Consider the following 20,629-nt stretch of genomic DNA (forward strand, 5'->3'; position numbering starts at 1 on the left):
CCTTGATTATTATAGTTAAATAGTTGTACAATGAAAAATTGTAGATGAGGTTCAATTTGTATCTTTCCCCTTTTGTTGCATGTTCTTTAATATCCTATCTAAGATACCAGGTCACAAATATTTTCTCCCATGTGTTTGCTAAGACCTCTATGGTTTTAGTTTTTATATTTAGGTCATTGATACCTTTTGGCTTATTTTTTACATATGGTATGAGATTGAAGGGGGGGGGGGTCCATCTCCATTCCTTTGGTGTAGATATTGAGTCATTCCTGCACCCAAGAGAATATTGCTTACTTTTAACCTGAAAGGATACTTTAGAGCTTTGTGTCTTAAAGATCTTGCTAATTTTAGGGTTTCCTTTGGGTGCCTCATGAGTTATGGTTGCTCTCCCTTCCCTGATCAGTGCTGATCTTTCTGAGCAAGGATGTGTAGTCATACTTGTAGTCTCTCATTCCTAGTGCTTGTCTTTTCCTTCAGCGTCTCATCCATACTCTTGTGTTCTGGCCACCAAGCCACAGAATGGGGCATTTGAGATCAGCTGGTAAAAGCCTTCAGTAGGAAGGAGACAGAACAGGTGGTGCACAGTTTGGGTCTGCAGTTGTGCCTACTGTGAACTGACGGACTATGGGAGCGGGCTTTCCAAGGCGCTCTCTCAGCTTACCCACACAGTCCACATTCGTACCTCCTCCCATCTTTCCTAAAAGTATTTACTGGATTTCATTGGGTTATCTTCATTTATCCATGTAAAAACTTTGATTGCCAGGCATGGTGGCTCACGCCTGTAATCCTAGCTACTCAGGAGGCTGAGATCTGAGGATCACAGTTCAAACCCAGCTGGGGCAGGAAAGTACCTGAAACTCTTATCTCCAAAAAACCACCAGAAAACTGGAAGTGGCACTGTGGCTCAAGTGGTAGAGTACTAGCCTTGGGCTGAGGGACAGCGCCCAGGCCCAGAGTTCAAGCCCCAAAACTGACCCAAAATAAAAAACTTTGATCATATGTACCCTCCCAGTGCCCCTCCTTTCTCCCTCCCCTTTCCCTTGGCTTTCCCTGTCCATCCGCACCCGCTACTACTAGAAAGTCTCTCTTTTATGATCATCCACTGATAACAGACAATTAGTTATGACTTACCAAATTGCATCAATCATCCTAAAAACACCAACTGCTCAAATTCTTTTCAAGGACTCCCTGGAGGAGTCGGGACAGGACTCCCACAGGCCAAGTACCACAATGGTGTCCCAGACAATGAGAGGAGCCACGAGAAGAGCAGCACAAATAAAGTCCAGGTTTATTCTGAGAGTCTGAGGAACTGGTTGGAAGACCCTGCTTTGAGTTTCCTGGAATTTCCAGACTGTAGCCATAAGCCTTCAGATCTGGACAGAGAAGAACACAATGTCAACCCAAGTCCTCCCAGACCTTACAACAACTGCCAACCTCACACAGAGACCTTTCCAAACCCTTGCAGAATGCACATATAAAAGAAGGCAGATGTTCCTGATGAATATAACATCGTACCAATAAGACTGGGGGGGGGGGGGGGGGGGGACGGCTGAGAGAGGGGAGCAACAGCAAACATTTCCATAAATAAGTCACATCTGTGCCCAGCTCTCTCCCCAGTGAGCACAGAGTGCATGGGCCAAGCTCGGCGCACTGTGAGAAGGGACTCTGTGTCAGGAGCAGCAATCTGTCTCTGGCCATCTCCACCTCAGTCTGCCATCCTGGAGCTGCAAGGCAGCCAGCCCTGGCTTGGGAGACAGGAGCGGCAGAGCTGGGCCTGGTGTTTATGTCTGACCCAGACAACTGGGGGCTTATGACGATTTACTGACGCAAGAGCTCCCTTACACTGCATGCCAGAAATTAATCAGGGAGGAGGAATTCTTTTTAAGAAACCACTTGGCAGCCACTGACCAGCCTGAGGCCGGGTGTGTAAGCTGAGCTCCGCCTCTGGCTGCAATGTGGGCAACCAAGGCACAGCAGCACACCCAGGACTTCCAAGCAGGCCCGGGGCCAGGCTGAGGGGTCCTGTCCCACAGCCTGGCCACTGCAGGCTGGCCTCTCTCAGAGCCTCCTTCACACGGTTGTTCAGGAAGGTCAGCGTTTACACACCGAGGGCAGCTCCTCTGAGCCAATGACCGGAAACCTCCCATTTTGTCATCTGATGTTAAAATCTCTTCCTAAAAACTGAGTTTTAAGGCTTACAAATCAATAACCAAAACAGGAGCAAGCAAGTTGAAACATCAAATTTGACTCTGAGCCTTCCTATCAGTGAGGTGAGACACGGCCCACGTATCCGGGGCAGTCCCCGGGCGAGAGGCTCGCCTCGCCGCCTCTACGCAGCCCTGCTCCTGCTGGCCCTGCTGCGGCCGTGACAGGAGGCCAAATGGCAGGGCAGCCTATGGGCTCTCGAGGGAGGCACGGTGAATATGGCACGAATGCCCTCACCACTTGGTTTGCTTGCTCAGAACTGAGGTTCGAGCCATTCTGAAATTTCTATTCCTGAAGGTCACAGGTTATTTCTATTTATGAAAAAGGACAAGAGTGCGACAATACTGACTAAACTGAGACTTGGCAGGCATTCTAGGCCTGGGCCTGAGCTACTGACAAACTCAGACTTGGGCGACGAGGAAGAGCTAACCCCTGTATGGAACCAGAGCCTGGGCAGCATGCCAGCCTTACTAGTCCTCATGATGGTCCCAGGAGAGGCTCCTCAGGCTCCTCAGGCAAGCTGGGGAGGAGGTCCAGGCTACTGGGAGGAAATGGGAGCCAGCTCAAGCAGCACACTTCCAAGCCTTACATTACAGGCCACACCTCCTGCCTGGAGAACAAAAGGATACTCCAGGCAAAGTGTGGTGAGGGGCCCCGAGTGGCCTAACTACAAACTATGAGGGGATCATAATCATGCCCTATGGGCCCTGGACAGGGAAAGGGGCTCTTGGCAGAACAGCTGGGAGGCCACTGCACACACTAACTCAGCCTGGCTCCAAAGGCCTGAGCAAGGACCACTGATGCCCTGGCCAGCTTTTATCATCAGGACTACAGGAGAGTAACAGAAAGAAGTACAGCAAGCCAAGAACTCTGTCCCTACAGCTATCATCCACAGTTCCAAAACTGTGTGTCCACCAACTAGAAAAGACTGCCATTACCTGAGGGATGGCCAAGGCCACTAAAGCATCTCGTGCAGGCCAACCTTCCCACATTATTTCCTGCACCTCAGAAGGACAAAGTAACTCCTTTACTACAATGCCAACAAGGCCTCCTAGTCAGAAAGCCTCATCTTCTGAAGGAGAACAAAATGAAGCATCTGTACACAATTTGTAAATAAAGTAATTTGTTTTTAAATAAGCAACTATATTGAATAAATACATTTTATAATGTAACAGAGTAAACATGGCATTTACAAGCCAACCGTGTAACATGCAACTCATGGTTACCAAGCAAAAAAGGTCAATTTTAATGTGAAGAAATAGCTTTTGCTCTCATTCTTCTTCCACTCCAAAAGATTAGATTAGAAAAAAAATTAAGAAAGCTACTAAATAGAAGTTGTTTTGCTCCCCACACCAAAGTAGAAGATACTAGAAGTTCTATCTGCTGATCTCTGGTTTATTTCCAACCTTTATGCTCTCAACCTTTTTGACTCTAGCACATGAGTATCATGAATCTGAACTGTCTCACATAGCACCTGGGCCCACCAGAGGATGAAACGAAGGAGTCACTCAAGTCATGGGACACCTGCCTGGCAAGACCAGGGCTGAGGTTCACTAGAGCGAAGCCAGTTCCCAGTCACGGTGCAATTGGCACCAAAAGCAGCAATCTCCACATTATTTCTCAAGTGAAATCCATACTGAGGGGGGATGGTAAAAGACAGAGAGGCAGGATGGGAGATGACAGACCAGCAGTAAAGGGTAGGGCAGCTCTAGCCAAAGGCCTTCAAGTCAAAGAGATTTCACATCATTCATAAAGTGTGACATAAACCACGTCATCAAGAATCTGAATGAAAGTGCACAAGGAGCACTCAAGAGCAGCTCAAGGCCAGAGATTATAACTCAGCCTACTCTAAAATAAACCCAGCAACCACTTCATTATGACATAAAAGCCAACACAAGCCCAGCAAGCCACCATGGGACTGTTGAGATGCCCTCAACAGTGCAACAGCAGTGTCCTTAGGACAGGGACATGCCCAACATGCAGACCGGGGCACCTTAGACAAGTGGACCTCCATTACTAGCTGGCCTTCACACGTAGGTAAACTTCGGCTTCTACTTCAAAGTCAGCACATTAAGTTATATCAAACCACCCTCCACCAAAAAAGGATGGTGGAAGGATAAAGCTTAAAACACAGAGGTGCATGTTTGAAGGCTTTGGAATGGAAGGCTGTCTCAGCAGCAGGACTTGAGGGCCCAGACAAGAGAAAGGAGGAGAAAATAAAAAAGGCACATGTTGAACTTATTTTGCCCCTCAAGGCTGTGGCTGACTATAAGCTGGGGTGCATCTGATGCACCCCAGGGCACCTGACAGTCTCAGGATTCTGGGAAGAAAAATGGGCTTAGGGCTGACAGGGGGCCCGTCAATATGCCAGACCCACCATGGGGACACTGAGCAGGTGGGCAATGAGGACCAACCAGCCCCACAGAAACAGAACTTGATTTGATACAGGAAGGAGCACAGGACAAAAGATGAATGCTCCATATGAGTGGAAACGTATGTACGCCAACATGGAAATGTAAAGTTATCAATTTGCTTGGGCTTAAAATAGCTTCAAAACATACAAAGCCAAAAACTGACAGAACTAAACTGAAAAACAACATCAACCCACAAGTAGGGATTTTTAAATGCCATTCTCAGCTACACAGAAAAGCGAGGAATTGTCAAAATTACAAGATTTGAGCACTAGGAATAACAAACTTCATTAACTTAACATGTAGAACTGAAGGCCTCCATAAATGATGAAATCTCTTCAGATATGTATCAAACACTTTACAAAGTTGACTGTACAGTTAACAATAAAGTAAAATTCAAAGAATTTTTTAAGAACTGAAATACAAAGTAATTTCAGTGGCAATAATGAAATTAAACTAGGAATACTAGGAAACCCATAAATGGTTGAAATTTGTATTTATAAATAACTCATGGATCAAAAAAATGAAGAGAGAAAATAGGTAACATTGTAAATCAAATTATAAATAATGTTAGCAAGTTTAAACAAAGTGGCCAAAACCATGCATAGGTGTAGAACCTTAAGAAAATATGAAAAAAAAATAGTGATATACACTTTTTTTGGGGGGGGGTGGGGTGGTCAGTTGTGGGGCTTGAACTCTGCGCATGGGCGCTGTCCCTGAAGTGCTCTACCACTTGAACCACAGCACCACTTCCAGTTTTCTAGTGGTTTATTAGAGATAAAGAGTCTCACAGACTTTCCTGCCTGGGCTGGCTTTGAACCGTGATCCTCAGATCTCAGCCTCCTCAGTAGCTAGGATTACCGGCGTGAGCCACAGGCGCCTGGCAATATACACATTTATTATGATCAAGACAACAAACAAAATGCCTCCTAAATTAAATTCAGACAATAAAAGGAAACAATGACATTATGAGCAAAAATTCTTTTTTTTTTTTTTGCTATTCCTGGGACTTGAACTCAGGGCCTGGGCACTGTCCCTGAGCTTCTTTTGTTCAAGGCTTGCACTTTACTACTTGAGTCACAGCACCACTTCTGGCTTTTTCTGTGTATGTGGTACTGAGGAATCAAACCCAGGGCTTCATGCATGCTAGGCAAGCAAGCACTCTACCACTAAGCCACATTCCCAGCCAAAGCTTGATTCATTTTAAATTCGATAGAATCAAGAAAATCAAACACTATTCATTCAAAATATTAACTTAAGTAACATCCCTAGTAGTAAAGAAAATAGGAGAAATAATAAAAGAGTAAGAAAACAAGAGAATAATTATAAGAAGGCTAGAAACGTTCATGTAAGAAACTTTAAAATTTTAGATGAAAAGATGAAAAATGCAAAACACTTAAGTACACAAAAACTGACACACACTAAAGTCTCAATCAATCACCCTATATCAATTGAGGGAACAAATTTACAAATTCACAAATAACCCCCCACCCTATCCCAGCCCCCCCTCAAAAAAAAAAAAAAAACTCCTATAGGATAATCACTAAATTCTTCTAAACATGTAAAAGATCACATCTTTCATAAATTCTTCATAAAGCTTGAACAGGATCAGCAAACTATGGGCCCAGACATGATACAATCCGTGCACTAATTTTTGTTCAACTGCACTGCATGCTATAAAGGGTTTTTACACTGTAAAGTGGTAGGAGGAAGTTGGGTCAGGGAAAGAACGAGAGAAGAAAAATACTCAAGAGGCAATAGGTAGTCCCCAAAGCCAAATTACTTACTGTTTTGATTCTTTACAAAAGAAACTTGGCCAACTCTAGAAATAGAAAAGCAAGAAAACACATCTTAAGGGCCAGCACAAGCTTCATATCAAAACTTGGCCAGAAGCAAAGGCTTATAACCCTGGCCACTCACAAAGCTGAGGGTTGGAAGAGCTCAGTTTCAAGCCAGCCCAGATAGAAAAGTTCTCAAACCCACCTATAAAATAACCAGCAAAAGCAAGACTAGAGGCATGGCTCAAGTGCAAAGTAGCAGCTGTAAAAGCAGAACCAATCCTAACAAGAAGAGACCAAGAAAGCCACTTAACCAGGGTATTTCAAGAAAAGGTAATAGAAAGTCCATTTCAAACAAGAACTAAAGTGAAAAACATTAAATTGAATACACTAAAAACAAGTTAGGGGAAAATACAAAAAAAATACCGAAGATGTCCTTGACTTATGATAAGTTTATATCCTGACAAGTCCATCATAAATTTTAAATATTGTATGCTGAAAATGTATATATACACCAGAGCCACGGAGCACCCATGTCCAGCACAACATGACACTGTGGTACTGGGCCTGTCTGGGAGCTATGGGTCCCCCATACTGTACCACATATTGACATCCCGAGAAAATACCTAAATTTGAAAGTCAAACTACAATTTTTATTTGCGTATCATGGTAGAGTTTATAAAAATGTTAGGAAATACCATTAATTTGGAGACTATGTATTGTACTCATTATTACAGAAATGTAAAAGCTTGGATTCATATCCAAAAATCAATCAAGAAAATGTATCAATCAGATAAAGGGGAAGAAACTGATGATTAATTAATGCAGAAAAAGTCTAACATATTAAGCTGAACCATATATAATCCATATTTGCAGGCTGAAAAAGATTAAATGTTTGCAATTTCAGATGATCTAGCCTAATATTTTCATACCTATTCCTGAAAAAAAAATTTTAAAAAATCAGATGAGAACTTCATTAATCTTACAATTTGCACAAAACCTTCAGGAACTCCCATGCAAAATGAGTGAATGCCGTATGATTCCAATTACATGTCTTTCTATGGTATTAAACACGGAATGGTGACTGCAAGGACGGATGTACCACGTGAGGGTGGGAAGACACTCTGGTCACACACTACAGCTGGTCTGCTTAGCAGCTGCACACCTGTAGGTCTCTCTGGAGGCTGGGAAACGTCAATACAAGCTCTTCACAATGAGCACTCTTCAACAGCAAAACGGACATACAGAAAACCAACTTGGAGGCTGGGAAGGTGGCTCAGTGGTAGAGCGCTTGCCTTGCATGCCTGAGGCCCTGGGTCCGATTCCTCAGCACCCCATAAGCAAAAAGAAAAAAGCCGGAAGTGGTGCTGTAGCTCAAGTGGTAGAGCACTAGCCTTGAGCTGAAGAGCTGAGGGAAAGCGTTCAGGCCCCATGACTGGACCCAAAAAAAAAAAAGAAAAGGAAACCAACTCAACATCCGCCAGCAGTGACTCATTTATTACACGGTGACCTCACTTTCACAGGTACCCATAAAACAAGAACAATGCTGTACATAAGTGAGAATCCCAGAGACAAAAAGTAAAAGCCAAGTACAAGGTACCACAGAAGGCCAACCATGAAGAGTAGCTACCAATTTACTTCACTTGTAGAGCTCAAATTTTATTAGGCTTTAGTAATAAAGTGAACAGCCCAAGAATTAGTATTAACAATATATTAATACAACAATATGAAGAGTAGACAGTACAAGAATCCCCACGTGGCCCACCAACAGCCTGCAGTGTTCCCTCTTTGAACAACTGATAGGATGAGGGTACATTACCAATTATGAAAGAATCAACACTATATACAATTAGTGAAAAGTCAAGTTCACCTGGACTCCCAATGCCTTGCAGAGGAACCCCATGTTTCAAGTGGGTGTCACCTCCCTTAGTTACCTCTTGCTCTAATACCCTGATGGGTCAAGGTCAGGAAATATATGCTGTAGGATACACCATACTGGAATCTGAGGCTTTCCCTTGGTTCAAATGGAGTTAGATTACTGGAAGGTCACAGTAACGTACAGAATCCACTTCTAAATTCATGGCATGGAATTAACACATTCTCCCCTCTAAATCGGTTTTAGCAACAACTGATTAACCCCAAACTGACCCCAGGTAGGGGCATGAACAGAAAGTCTCTGGAGACTCAGCATGAGGGAACTATGCTGTCTTCAATGGCAAAATAAACGCTTCGGCTCTGGGAAGGCTGAAAATGTCCACTGTGCAGGAAGCTCACACAGGCACTAGGCACTGGCAAACCCAGGGACCCCCATACCACTGCCTCACCAACAGGGCTCCAATCTAGTCACAGAAATCCACTGGAGACAGCCATCATGGTTCAGTTTCTCCTAATGCAAAGAGATCAGAACTCAGGAGAGGAAACAAAATGAGACCCAAATCTGGCAAACGAGGAAATGAAACACTTGCACCTCCGCTTCATATTGTAGTGATTTGGGCCAGATCAGATGGCTGCTGCTGGCATTCACATCTTGTAGCTTTTCTTGCCGGAACTCATAACTTATTTCCAAGAAGGACACATTTCAGACACAGCCTACTTCTAGCAACAAACATATAGAGGCAGAGGAGACAGCATGCCCCAGAGTGGCCCTGGCTGTGTCAGACGAGCTTTCTAGGAACCAAGAACTGACAGGACAACAGGGTTCAAATGAGGTCTACAGGCCAGGCTCCTTCCTACAGAACACACAAGCAGAACAAGCTCCGGTCAGGTTCAGAACAAGCTACACAATAAAATGCTGGATTGTTCCTATATACTGCTACAACTTCAGAAGGGATAAAGAAAAAGAAAAGGAGGAGAGGGAAGTAGAGCCAAGGTCTTCTGGCCCAGAATCCCATGGCAGAGACTGGAGCCTTGGAGACCAGAGGGAAAACTCAGCTCTGGACTGGCGTGGGCCATACCGCCAGCTGGACTTTATGTGGGTCCTGACCCCTCCCAGGACACCTCCCTGGAACACCTGAAGCTACTATGTTCCTCTCCATGACCTTCCCCAGCCACCCCTGTACAGCCCAGGCCATGGCAGCATCTACCCTTCACCTCTCCTCACCCTATGAGACCTTCAAATCTTTGCAACTGACGTCTTTCTCCTGTATAGCAGCTCAGCAACCTCTGCAATTCTCAAGACTGACCACTGCCCAGCTCAGTCGAGTGTAAGTGTCTGCTTGCTAATATATAAGAAATAACAAGCTATAAATTTACATTTATTACAACTGGGTTTTTTAACTCCAAAGTACCATTTGATATTCTACTTTTGTATATTAACGACAATAAGACATGAGAAAATAAGTTCACACTATTTTTCCAAGGCGGGTCTCTCTCCTCGCCACAGGTGCCATGGGACCCTGTGAACTTTCATACGCAGAGGTTAGAACCAAAGCACACAACATGTGACAAGACTCTGAGAGGAAGAGAGGAATATTTCAAGTCTCCAACATTTCAAAAGCCACTAGTGGGAGACTCCCAGAGTGGGAGCTCTTAGATATGTCCTGGGCCTAAAGCTCCTGCACGATTCTGAGCTTTTCCCAGGCTTAAGCTCAAATTTCTCAGTGTAAGCTTTGTTTCCAGCCAGATCATGCGTATAAAACAGACACAGAGTATCCAAACAAACTGTGAAGGCACAGGTGTCCTGTATTTAACAATAACTTGTGGAAAACTATGTATTTAGTTTATATAAAACCAGAAAATGTAGAAGAACATGGCTTTGTAAATAATAATAATAATAATGGTGAAGATATTATCTTAATCACTAATTGCAGCCAGTCTCTCAAAATGGATATGCTGTCCGATGTGGTGGTGTGTGTGCCTGTAATCTCAGGAGACTGAGGCAGAAGGATCACAGCTTCTAGGCCAGCCTAGGCTACATAATGAATTTGAGGTAAACCTGGGCTAGGCTACATAGTAGGACACTGTCTTAAAAAAAAAAAAAAAAAAAAAGAACTCAAATATTTTGAGTTAACAAAGAACTGTCTAGAAGTGTCTGTGTTTGGGTCTGACTCCCCACTGCCCACAGAGAAGCTCTGTAGAAGCTTCCTCCCAGGCTGCCCATGTCTGTCAGCTCCCAAATAAGTGCTGGCTTACAGGCAAAAGTCAAAACTGCCCCTTCGGCCAGGTCGCCCTTGACACTGGGTCCAGGGCCTGTGGTCCCCAGGCATTCGAGGCACTCACCAGTGAGGCCCCTCCCCCCCCCACTTTCCCCCACCCCACCCCGGCAGCCCAGCTTCTCCATGAGCCTCTTCTGCCCTGAACCAGGTCTCCTGAGTCAGGTGGAGGCAAACGTGGGCTACTGCCTGTATATCCAGACACAGCACACCCTCAACCTCTCCAACCACTATGGAAAGGCATCGGTGTTCTCCCCACACTTTGTCTCACAAAACACTGTCAATGACTGGGGAAGAAAGAGGGGATTAAATCACAGGAAGATATCAAGATGCATGGACAAGTGAAGCACCCCAGAAGCCAGAGAAGCCCAAAGGGGGATGGCCCACCAAGCCCTCAGCCTGCCACCCAGACCTCCGGGGGAGCATCTCCTACGAGCTGGGCTACATGGCCAGTGCCACTGGCACGGGGGACCCTGGGCGCCAGGCCAGGAGCCCCAGGCGCTGGTACTCAGGTACGCTCTACTCTCTACAGTCCCCTGCAACCAACACCTGCCCTCAATCATGGTCTTTGAGACCCTGTTGGCTACACCTCTATTTAGACAAAGAATCACTTTCCTCAACAGTTTTTTGTTTTTTTTTTTGTAAAGACCTCCCAAGTCTCCTGTGGAGGACCCACTGAGGAGGACCTCGGTGTCTTGCGGTTGGTCCCGAGCCCTCCGCCGAGCACCCCCACGCCAGCGAGGCCCCTCACCACTCCCTTCTGATGTGCAAGACTGGGGACCCCAAGAGACAAAACACACTGCAGATCTGGCTCCCTCCTCAGATACCACACCCAGTCCCCGAAAACTGGGCTCCATCATTTAATGGTGACTATCGACATCCATGAATTATCTTGAGGGGCCAAGAGAGGCACTAATTTCCCAGTCTCCACACTCATCATGACCAACAAGGAGTGGATCTTATACACAAACACTCTCTCGCTTACTGCTGCAGAAAAACTTGACTTTCCTGTGTCCAAATTCCCCCAGTACCTTCTCCTATTTTCTAAAAATGTTTTATCCACTCATGCACAAGGCGCCACTCCCTCACCCCAGCCCCTTCAATGGGCCAAGAACAAATCAGCGCCATGGAGCAAGCAAAGGCCACCGGTGCGCTTTCACTGCCACGTGGGCACTCTGCAGCCACCAAGGCCCAGAGCATGAACACACAGGATTCGCCACGAGACAATGGGAGGTAGCCTTGCACTCTGCGCCAGCCCAGGATGGGGTCAGCCCTGATTTGGACAGACTCAATTTTATGTGTGATAAAGACAACTAGAGCATCACACCGCTGGTCCCGGGGAAGGACCTGCACTAAAGACGCCCTTGCTCTCAGAGAGAGAGAAGGGCTCCGGAGACTACATCCAGAAACCCTGTGCACAAAAGACCAGATTCCACAGTGTTCAGTCTCTGAACTCTAACAGCAGTTCAAGCCCTACCGAACCAGCAAAACTCTAAAAACACAATTGTACAAAAGGCTAATATCTACCAAGGAATTTCCTAGGAAAACTCACAAGAGGAATGAACTTGGCTCTGAATGCAATCTAATCAAAGTGCAACCTGTACCTCTTACACCACAGGCTTCAGCACCTGCTAACATGGTGTGAATGTAGTGTCCCCCTCCTCAATGAGACAGTGATAAGAGTGAGGCCACTGGGGACTGATTAAGTAGTGGGTTTTCACTCCCAGGTGAGTTGAGCACCCTTGTGAAGGAGGCTTCTGGCCCTCTGCCTGTGGAGAACACAGCAGGAAGGCACTGTCTGCAAAGCAGAGAGCAGCCCTCACCAGACACCAAGTCTACAGGCGCCTCCATCTTGGATTTACAGCCTCCAGACCTGTGAGCAATGAATCTCTGTTGTTTCTAAGTTACAAAGCCTAACAGGTGTTATTACAGCAGCAGAAAGGACTGAGACTTGGACAAGCAGATTATAAGGAATAGTCTTCCAAAAAAACAGTCTAAGATGATGAAGCTTAAAGAACTACAGCTGTCACCCATCACAACTCCACTCAGTGAAGATCTGGGTGATGGCTACACCACAGGGGACCCCACCATCTAAGAAGCTTAGCTGAATGTACAAAACAAATGGTTTCACTTAGTGACCACTAAACAAGATCAAGGTACTTCACCCAACTTATTTCTTTAGGAAAGCTATTTCAATAGAACAAAAATAGGTAAGTTAGCTATGTATTTTATTAGGGAAAAAAATGCAAAGGTTGGACTTTAAAATATGCTTCACTGTCACCTTTCCAAACAGACAGCTGCAGGAACTCAGAAGATGACCCAAGCGCTGGAAGGTTTTCATGGTCCAATCTCAAAAGCTCTAAAACCCCATGGGGCATGGAACTTCTAGTCCTGAGTCAAGATCTTCACATTCTAGTAGAAGCAGGAAGTGGGTGGAGATGGAGGACAGAGTGTCACAGCCTGGAGACCAGCAGGCTGGGGGCTGTGGCCGATGGTCCAGACGGCCCAGGGAACCCTAAGCCCCAGGTAGCCTCTCAGGGCAAAAGCTCTCAAGGCTCTCCCAGGCCAGGAGAGTTCCCATTTCTTATTCGTTCTCATGAAATCAGCAAACAGAAGAAGGCTGAGTGAAAGTAAAATGAAGTTTTAACCCAAATAGCCACATTAACTTGGTATGCCACTCACTCCTTCAGCTCAGATTAGGGACTGGCCAAGAGAGTTCAGAAAAGGTTCACAAAACACAGAAGATGCAACACAAACAGCACAAAAGCCAAAGCTGATGGAGACACAGGACTGGTGGTGTCACAGAGGACTGGGAACAGGGTGGCTGTCTCTGCACCAAGCTCACCTCTCTGCAGCCATACTGAGCCCTGTCTTCAGCAAACCAGGCCAACTGGACAGCAAGCACTGTCCCGCTCTTCAAACACGGCTAACACAACTTTCCATGGGAATGTCTCCTTTGACGGCACACACAGCTACGAGATACAAAACCTGCTCATTGCCTCTCATAGCACAAATCACTTGGGCCCCGGGGACTTGCTGCCCTGCTGGTAGGGCCAGGGGACCCTACGCAAACAGGGAGGATGCATAACCATCTGGGCCTAAATCACTCACCATTCTGTCTAGAGAGAAGCACGTGAGGACTGTGGGCTCCAGTGCCAGGCTGGCCTCCAAAGTACTGTCTGACCTCATGTCAGCCATCTGACAGCAGTAAATATTGGTTTCCTCACTCCCACAACGGAATGGTGGCGTCCTAGCTCACTGCACAGGGTTATCGTGCCACACAAATGAAATAACTGGAAGGCACAATTCAGAACGAACTTGCTATTCATTTTGGTCTCTTAAAAGCACAGCAGGGTTTGACTTGGAGTAAGCAAGTAATCAATGTTGATTTATGATAAGTATAAGTTTTAAACACCTACAGTTAAATAGAGCCAGCTCTGCGGCTGAAGCAGCTCCCGGCCCTGCACAGCCCCGACGTCTGGAGGCGGCTGCTCATCTGCACACCTGTCCACGTACGACCTGCCCCACCGACACACTGCAATTACAGCCTTTCTGTTCCACCACCAAGCTGTGCTCAATGGTTTCTAATGACTCTCGTACAGGGTTTTCTATGTCAAATACATACCAGGAGTTCATTCTAAAATTTCAATATCATTAATCATCCAGCATTCAGCATCTCAGAACTCTGAAATTTGCATTTCTACAATGGGGGCTTTGAAAAAAGGACACAAATGCAAATGTTCCACAAAGTGTATAAGAATTTTCAGAGAATTGCCAAAACAAACCATCAATGCTGCATTGATAGTGACTATTCTAAGCCCTTCGTAACGACTGAGTACTCATGATTTTTAGAAGACAAAACACAATCTGAGGATTGAAAAAACAGAAGTAGGTTGAAAAATAAGTCCTTATGTCTACATGATTTCCAGAACAAATCTTGACTGATTAAGATCCCACATAATGATGGTATGGAGAAGCCGGGGCAGGGACAACTTGAGAGCTGCAAACGCTAAGTGTGCTGACGGCTGGGAAGAGGCCAGGAGGACACAGGCTGGCCACAAGCAACGCGGGTAGCATCAGGAAATGTACAGAGCATTCTGGAAATCGCTCCTTTAGAAAGCAGACAGGAGGCTTTCCTGGGATCCTGTACTCCCATCCTCCTTCAGCCTGCTGCCTGAGGTGTATCATGTTTTTCTCCAGAGCACTGGGCAGCATGGAGGAAACAGTCTCCTGTCCATGTCTTTGTCAGCATCCCACCTCATAGCTGTGCCTACAACCTCTGGTCTCCTGGATCTTCCCAGGTGGCCATGAAGCCCTGTCTTCTGAGCTAAGGCCCTGTCTCCTGGCCAAAGCTGCCAGCCCTCCTCATGACTGGCTAAGTCTGCTCTCTGCATAGTCTCCTGAGGGCCCAGGCTTAGAGCTCCCATCTCACCCCCGGGCCCAGCTTAGAGCCCCCATCTCACCCCCAGGCCTTTCCACAGCTATTCCCTGGTCTGGGGTCAACAGTCTCTTTCAGTCTAGAACCCTGCTGCTGCCAGGAGCTCAGAATCCATGTCTGTGTTAATCACAAGCCCACAAAGTATATGTACGTATCCTGTTAAAAAAAAAAAAAACTATGTAAGACCAGTTGGGTGGTGGTTCATGCCTATAATCCCAGCTGCTCAGGAGACAGAGATCAGAAGATCTATGGGATAGAGGCTTGAGGCCAATCTGGGCAAGAAATAAGCAGGACCCCCATTTCAATAGAAGAGCTTGGGGCCTGTCATCCCAACTACTGGGAAACATAGAAGATATCAAGGTTGTCTTGGCAAAAATGAGAGACCCAGTCCAAAAAATGACTAACACAAAAAAGATGGAGAATGGCGCAAATGTTGAAGTGATCGCCTAGCATTCAAGTCCTGAATGTGAAACCCCAATAACACTCAAACAAACAAAGATTGTGCATTATTCCTGAAAAACGTGACTACTGCTGAGCATATTCTAAATGCCGTAACAATGTTCCCTATAAAGTGGGTTCTGGTGGCTCAAGCCTATAATCCTAGCTACTCAAGAGGCTGCGATATAAGGATAGAGGTTTGAAGCCAGCCCAAACAGACAAATCCAAGATTCTTACCTCCAACTGAACAGCAAAACAAGATACACAGCTCAAGTAGTAGAGCACCAACCTTGAGTTGAAAAGGCAAGCAAGACCAAAAGACCCTGAGTTCAAACCTTGGGACACACACACACACACACACACACACACACACACACACACACACACACACACACACACACACACACACACACACACACACACACACACACACACACACACACACACACACACACACACACCTTAATGAGATACTTCTTTAGCAACAAATAACAACACTCAATAACTTTGGAAGCCATACTGGTTGGAATAAACAGATTCAAGACTAGCAACAAATAACAACACTCAATAACTTTGGAAGCCATACTGGTTGGAATAAACAGATTCAAGACCAAAAACCTGGAGACTAACAGAAGACGACTGAAGGAAGTTCAGGATCCCAGTTTGGCTGAGTTTCTCCTAGAGACTCAGGATAAACTGTAACTACAGTTGGCAGGAATCAGACAACCTTGGATCACCAATCACCAAGTTATTGTTGACAGAGACTCTAGCTACAAGGTTTAACAGAATATTTAAAAAAAAAAAAAAAAAACATAGAATGGTCCAAATGAAAGTCCTGATTTTGAATTATACAAACTTCCCTCAAAATGGTTACTTTGTTTCCAACTCAGAATCCAGGCTAGTTTGACCATCCAAGCTTCTCATGGAGACTGGGTAGAGCTTTAAGAAGCCCTAGTGACTCCATGCTGTCCCTGCACAACCAGTTTCCTGTCAAGGGCAGCACTTCAGGGACCACACATCTGACAACCCGCTGTGGGCTCCTTGAACTTCAGAATGCTTCTCAACAGGCTTCCTCTAGGCAGGGATTTGAGCAGGAAAGGCAAGCTACCCCCGAAGGCCAGAGCATGTAAATGGGTGGCTGAGGAACACCACCAGTTTTCTGGTAGCCAACCAGGTTACCAATATCCTAGGGTACATGCTGACCCCATGGAAAGCCAGGAGAGCCACTTAAGGGAAAGCAGAAAGGCAGGGGAATGGTAGCTAGTCCCGCTAGCAGGCCACAGGAGCACCCAGCCACCCCGCACCTCCCCCATCAGCTTGTATCGGGGACCTGCCTACCAGGCAGAGGCTCTGCCCTGTGAGTCCATCCTGGCCTGTCTTGGCACACCCCAGCAGAGGGCTGCAGCCCAGTCAGGCCAGAAGCACACTTCAGAGCCTCCTTCCCAGAAGAGTTCTCACAAACTAAACCGACCCCAGCCCTTTCCTCAGGCTGATCACAGCATTAGAAACAGTTATTTAGAGCAATAAATCCCAACAGCTAAGCGGCTTTTACGTCAGAGAGCCAGGGCCTGGCTTTGGCAAAGTCCAGAAAGAACAGTAATAAAAGCATAATGCGCACCTCACCCAACACTGAGGGAGTCTAAAGAAAAACGGGAGAGAAGAGTTACACACATGAAATAAAGAGGCCACTTGATCGCCAAGCAAAGCCTAACTGCCCTGCCAGCATGAAAGAGGAGACCTAATGGCAGCTGGCTTCCACCAGAGCCTAGCACACCACCAGAGCTGTACCAGACCACACAGGAGCAAGCGGGACCCTTGCCAGAAAAGCCGTGGGCAAGGGGGAGCCAGGCAGGCCAGAGGAGGGGCCAGAGCCGACCTGAGCGAAGACACGAGGAACCCAGACAAGCAGTCAACAAGCATGGCAGCCGACAGTCGGGGTGATGCAAGAGGGCACGAGTGCTCTCCACCCCAGGCTGAGGAGGAGGGAAGAGGGGTCCCCAGCTCTGCCTCCTTACATCCCGAGAAACTTGCTGTTCAAGAGTGAGCTGAGAGCCGGGCGCTGGTGGCTCACACCTGTAATCCTAGCTACTGAGGAGGCTGAGATCTGAGGATCGCGGTTCAAAGCCAGCCCGGGCAGGAGAGACCGTGAGACTCCTATCTCCAAGAAACCACCAGAAAACCGAAGTGGCGCTGTAGCTCAAGTGGTAGAGCGCTCGCCTTGAGCTGAAGAGCTGAGAGAGAGCGCCCAGAGTTCAAGTCCCACGACTGACCAAAAAAAAAAAAAGTGAGCTGAGGGTGGGGGCGTGGCTACCGCACTGGGTTAGCATCCAGGAGGCCCTCAGTCCCACCCCAGAGCTGCAAAACAATACAAAACAAAAAACAGCAAACTGAATAACTGGCCATTAATTCTCTTCCTCCCTAAAAGTCTATTAAAATGCTACTATGAAAAAATATTAATAAATTGTGAAAGGGTTTATAGCGAGGCTTGACAATTAGAGAAAAGATGCATCAACTGACAACAAGGAGCTGGAAGAACTCCTCTGGAAGCCCCAAATCCAACCGGGCCACCCTGATGGGCAATGTCACTCAGCAAGGACTTCGGCAGTCACAAAGCCAACCCTGACCCAACCACGCCAGGAGGGACACAGCAGGGCACTGTAGTTCCAGAATATGCAAAATGAGCAAGCCCCACTTAACAGAAAGGTGAGGGCAGGGACTTCTCCAGTTTGCTAAAAAAAAATTTTTTTAAATGAGATGGCTTGAACTGCCCGGGGCTGGTGAGGTGGGAGAAAAGGAATATAGGCCTCTTTCGCAAAGATGACCAAGACAGGTCAGCTGAGAGAGCACTTTGGAGCAAATCAGTGAACTCCAGAATATTCTGAAGATGCCTGGCGACGACTCTGCTTCCACTTTTACAATCTCCAGTGCAGATTCTTACACAAGTGTGCAAAATAAACACATAGGCACTATAAACAGTGCTACAGCCATTTACAAGTTACCAAAAACAATATTAGATTTACATACATGCCGACATAAAGATGCATTGAAGAAACATAAAACACTTACCCCACATAAAAACCTCCAGGCTACGAAGATACATACAAATGCAACACTACATGTTTACACACAACAGTGAAGCAACCTATCCCAAGAGCTGGAGGCAGATCTGTCTACTACATATACTTCAGTCCACAGAGCTCAACATTCCCCCCACCCTGCCCAGCAATGGTCATTAACCATCTCTTTACAACAATCAATACGTGAACAATCTGAATCAATAAAACTTCATATCTAAATAAAGTCTGGAACCCTGCCCTTTGCAGCTTTCAGACAAAGACAATCACACCCAAGGGGGTTGTATGTGGACATTCTGGGCAACCTTGGAGAAAGAAGTCCAGACCCTAAGCCTCCACCTCTACCCCACAGAGCAGAGCCTGAGCCAAGGCTGACAGAACCTCAGTGTCTCAGGACTCCATCCAGACATCTGTCCAGCTTCTTGTGTCTGTCCTCGTCAGCTGAGGACAGACACTGACACCTAAGAGCCCTAAAGTCTAGGGTGTCACCATGGGCTGGAAAAGGCTGGAAACAAGTGGCCTATGGACCACTTAAAGAGGGACAGGCTGAGCTCTCTTTAAGTTTGAGTGTTCAAGATACATGCTGCAACTTTATGGGGTCCTAAGGCAGGAAGTTCCCACATGTACATGCCTACATGCTCCTGAAGCTGAGTGACAGTCACATGGATTCCAATCCTATTCTCCCCACTCTTTATGACATTAAACAATCCCTCCTTCCCTGCAGTTCCAACACTATTTACGGCTGTTGGAAAGCATAAATACTTGTAAAGTGTTTCGATAGCACCCAATAAAACACTCAAACACTAGGCTCAAGTCTATGGTCACTTCCTGTGGGTGCAAATCACAGCTTGCTCCACACTTGGCTCAGGGTATCTTAACAGAGGAACTCCTTCAACCTATCCTAACAAAAAAAAAAAAGCCTGGACACAAAACTAACTCCATCACAGCCATCACCCTGCTCAGAACCAATTCTTTTCCTCCTGCCATCAAGAAAACTGGCTGCTGCTTGCATCAGCATGCAAAGCCATGGCTTCACGCCAAACTCCCCTGGTTCTTTATCAGCCCCCTTTTCACCAAGATGAAGAGCCAACAGTCCACTCTGCCCTTGGTGGTGTCATGAAAGCAGTGGCCATTATCAAGAAAAACAGAGACTACCATCCAGCCAGCAGGCTACACTGACAGCAGTAGACGTCTGTAAAGAACAGCAACAATTTCTGTGCAGAGAAGGAAGGAGGCAGGCCTTACCTGGATGGCTTTGGGAGCTCATTGCTAGTAGCGTCTATGCCCTTAAAAATGGCTCAGAATGTCCACGTAAACAATAGTCCCAAAGAGCTTCAAACTTCCACCAACACATACAGAGGATCTGGTCCCAGCCACGCAAACTTGGAGTCGCCTGACAGTCTTGTAACCCAAGTAATCCACAGGAGAGAGAGCAAGGTCTTCACCTGGCTTTCTGAAGACAAACCTGCATGGTTAGAAGAGAGATACCAGTTAGGATGGGACAGTTGGAGAGAGTGACAGCTGAGGAAGAAGACTTTCTCACAGGTTTCTACCAGTGATTGATAAAGCAATCAACATGGAACCATTTCTACATATACACACCAGCTGGGATGATTAGCGAATCCTAGTATGTGCAAAAACGTCTGGAGAGCAGAGTTCCCCAACCCCAGCACTACTGACATGGGGTGAACACCTGGCTGCTGGAGACTGGGAGGCTGTTCCAGGCCTTGTAAGATAGTTAGCAGGATCTTTGCCCTCCATCCCAGGTGCCAGTACCCCTCAAAACTTGACCTCTCCACAAACCAGTCACCATAAAAACACATTCAGGAACACCAACCCACAATCCCTGACCCAGCCTGCTCCGGTGCTCACCGAGGCTTCTGTGCATCACCTCCAACTACTTATGATCAAAGACCTAACAAACTCATCCTGTCGAGGATTGCCCTCAGAGGTTAGCTGCTTAGATGGTTTCCAATCTTACATTATTACCTACAACTCTGATTCATATCTTTATGAGTATTGTCTTATATCCGGTTATTTCCTTAGGAAACACAGTGACGTTTTATCTTCAGGTTCAACATTTTTTCATTCATCCCAGTCACGAACACACATTGAAAAGCCAACTTTTTCATAA

The 20,629-nt window shown here is 46.3% G+C and overlaps 1 protein-coding gene across 5 annotated transcripts in view; it reads right to left on the bottom strand.

Moving 5' to 3' along the window:
• Positions 1 to 19,811, bottom strand: part of Hdac4 (histone deacetylase 4) — a 245,499-nt gene extending 225,688 nt beyond the window's left edge. For all 5 annotated transcript variants that reach the window (XM_042689062.1, XM_042689060.1, XM_042689065.1 and 2 more), the window contains exon 1: positions 19,741 to 19,811. In XM_042689062.1, the coding sequence (XP_042544996.1) occupies positions 19,741 to 19,762 (22 nt within the window). In that variant the 5' untranslated portion in view covers positions 19,763 to 19,811. The remainder of the gene's footprint in view (positions 1 to 19,740) is intronic.
• Positions 19,812 to 20,629: the final 818 nt, after the last annotated feature.

The sequence above is a fragment of the Dipodomys spectabilis genome, unplaced genomic scaffold (genome assembly GCF_019054845.1).
Source record: "Dipodomys spectabilis isolate Male_0828 unplaced genomic scaffold, ASM1905484v1 ptg000124l, whole genome shotgun sequence".
NCBI lineage: Eukaryota > Metazoa > Chordata > Mammalia > Rodentia > Heteromyidae > Dipodomys > Dipodomys spectabilis.